This window comes from Trichosurus vulpecula, chromosome 2, assembly GCF_011100635.1.
Source record: "Trichosurus vulpecula isolate mTriVul1 chromosome 2, mTriVul1.pri, whole genome shotgun sequence".
Taxonomy (NCBI): domain Eukaryota; kingdom Metazoa; phylum Chordata; class Mammalia; order Diprotodontia; family Phalangeridae; genus Trichosurus; species Trichosurus vulpecula.
Window position 1 is genome coordinate 357,340,872 of NC_050574.1, and position 3,090 is coordinate 357,343,961.

Here is a 3,090-nt window from a genome sequence, read left to right on the forward strand (position 1 = left end):
TCACTTGCAGCTGAGAGAAAGTTGTATTCCTTTCTATTCTTATTCAATTTTCTCTAGAGGTCTAGCAAATCTGTTTTTTTCTAAAATTCTATTCATCTCCTTTACTTCTTTCTAATTTATTTTATGTTTGGATTTTTCTGGTTCTGAGAGTGGAAAATTGAGGTCCCCCATGAGTTTAATTTCACTGTCTATTTTCTCTTGTAGTTAATTTAACATTTCCATTAAGAATTTGGGTGCTGTGTCTTTTGGTGCATATATGTTTAATATTGATGCTACTTCATTTTCTCTCTTACCTTTTAGCAAAATGTAGCTTTTCTGATTATCTCTTTTGATTAGGTCCATTTTTGCTTTTGATTTTTCTGAGGTCATGATTGCTACCCCTGTTTTTCAAAACCTCAGTCGAAGCAAAATAGATTCTGCTCAACCCTTTAGTTTTATTTGCATGTATTTTTGTTTCAAATGCATTTCTTTTTATTTATTTGTTTATGTACTTGCAGGGGGGAAGGCAGGGCAATTGGGGTTAAGTGACTTCCCAAGGTCACACAGCTAGTAAGTGTGTCAAGTGTCTGAGGCCGGATTTAAACTCAGGTCCTCCTGACTCCAGGGCTGGTGCTCTACTCACTTCACCACCTAGATGCCCCCAAATGCATTTCTTTTAAACAACATATTGTTGGATTCTGGTTGGTCATTTATTGTGCTATCCTCTTATGTTTTATGTGCAAGTTCATCCCATTCATACTCAGTTATAAATATTGAGTTTCCCTCTATCTTATTTTTTTCTGTATACTTCTCTCTCTTTTTCATCCTGTCACTTCTCAAAAGTCATTTATAGATTCAGAGCAATTAAGGCCCATTTTGCAAAACCAGTATATCCAGGACAAACTCTATTAACAGAAATGTGGAAGGAAGGAAATAGAATTCACTTTCAGAACAAGGTCCAAGAAACTGGAGACATTGTCCTTTCAAATGCATATGTGGATCTTGTACCAATATCTGATGATCTCTCAGCTAAGGTATCTTCTAAGGATGGAGCACTTCAGAGCACCCTTGTTTTTGAGGAAATAGGTCATCGCATCAAAGATGTTGGAAAGGAACTAGTGAAGAAGGTGAATGCTGTATTCAAATGGAACCTCACTAAACATGGAGAAACTGCAGCACAATGGACTATTGACCTAAAAAATGGCTCTGGAGAATTATACCAAGGCCCAGCAAGGGGTTCTGCTGACACAGTCTTTACTCTTTCAGATGAAGACTTCTTGGGGGTTGTTCTGGGCAAGCTTAACCCCCAAAAGGCCTTCTTTAGCAGCAAACTTCAGGTCAAAGGCAACATCATGCTGAGCCAGAAGCTAGAGCTGATTCTTAAAGATTATGCGAAGCTTTGAAGGATCCATCAGTGAGAAAAACTGAGATTTCTTTCCACCAAAGCCTTTGTGATCATATGACAGAAGTCTTCAAAACTAAGTTGGTGGGAAAACATTTAACAGTTCCATAACAGATAGGACTTTACTCAAGTTTTAATTTTCTACTGATTTGTCATTTGATTGTTAACAGTTGCTGGAAATGGATTTGAAGGTGCATTGCATAAATTGAATGCTTCTCTTCTTAGGCCTGCATTTCTTCATAACATTAACTTTTCACCTTAATAGGGTCTCTCTATGGCTTAAAATAATGTTTATATTGAAAGAAAAATTAGATCATTTAAGAAATGCCTCCCTTAATCTGCCTTTCCCTCTATGACTCCCCCACTCCCTTCTCTTATCCTTTTCTCCTTCTACTTCTCTGTTGGGTAAGACAGACATATCCAACTGACTGTGTCTTTTATATTTTCTCTTTGAGCCAATTCCATTTATCTATCCTCAATCCATTTTCCAGGTTAGTTTTGTTCCAATGTGATATTTACATTTTCTTCTATTTTTTCATTCTTTTGAATTTGTTTTATTCTTTGTTGATTTCTCATGGAGTCATTAGCTTCTGCTTTCCTAAAGTCTAGTTTTTTAGGAATTATTTTCTTCAGTGAAATTTTGTACCTCTTTCTACATTTGGCCAATTCTGCTTTTTATAGTGTTCTCTTTACTTAGTTTTATGCCTTTTTCACCTTTAGACCAATTTTGTTTTTTAAGGTTTTATTTCTTCAATAATTTTTTGTGCCTCTTTTATCAAAGTATTGATTTTATTTTCATATTTTTCTTGCATCTCATTTGCACTCTCATTATTTTTCCCATTTTTTGCTCTACCTCTCTTATTTGACTTTTAAAATCCTTCTTAAGCTCTTCTGGGAATTCTTATTGGGCTTGTGTCCAATTCACTCTTTTTTTTTTTTTTCATTTGAGGCTTCGCTTGTAGCTGTTTGATATCTTTGTCTTCTTCTGAGTTTGTCTTGTTCTTTCCTGGCACATTTTTTTTGTTCTTTGATCATTCCCCCCCAACTATTTCTTTCTGTTCATTTTCTTCTTTGTAAATGTTCTGAACTTTGTTAATTTCCAATAAATTAGAGAATTATATATTCTGTTTACATGGTTCTTCTTTCTCCTACTTCTTTCACTCAAGCACATAAACAATGCAATGATTGTGAATCAATGCACCCCAATTTCTATATTCTTTGATATTTGGTTTAGTTTCATTGATAAAAACTTGTAGAGACATTTGAAATTATTATTTTTGTTCTTGCTTATTTAAATCTGACACAATATACTATGAAGGAGACTCAGTGTTTTAGAGTGTGACATTGACATTATAGTTTGAAAAGAGCATGAGGAAATCATAACCTCTCATGTTACTGCCTTATGTTATCAGATTATAGCCTGCCAGCATTCTTTAGGAGTACTAGGAATTTTCCTAATATTAATGACCTTAAATGCCTTGTATTAATTTTTTTTCTGAACCTAGAACAGCCCAGAGGATTGGAGGTAGAATAGAATCTAGTTATCCTTGAGACAAACTTATTCTTTTAATAACTGTTATGTTTATAGAGTAGCTCTGATAGATTTCCTGGTTAATCTTGGGCCTGACCTGTTCTAGTGGAGCAGTCTTTGATTACCCAGAGCTGTATCTAAGAATTAGGGTCAGTTCTTGAAGATTTTGACAGCCTAG

General features: G+C 34.8%; 1 protein-coding gene across 1 annotated transcript; it reads left to right on the forward strand.

The window, feature by feature from the left end:
* Positions 1-842: 842 nt before the first annotated feature.
* LOC118837166 (peroxisomal multifunctional enzyme type 2-like) lies at positions 843-1,382 on the forward strand. Its single transcript, XM_036744130.1, has one exon. It carries the CDS (start codon positions 897-899, stop codon positions 1,380-1,382), a length of 486 nt encoding a protein of 161 aa, XP_036600025.1. The 5' UTR covers positions 843-896.
* Positions 1,383-3,090: the final 1,708 nt, after the last annotated feature.

Bases quoted from the DNA above. Each gene is read 5' to 3' on its own strand.
- LOC118837166 (XM_036744130.1), top strand. From the start codon at position 897: ATGTGGAAGGAAGGAAATAGAATTCACTTTCAGAACAAGGTCCAAGAA.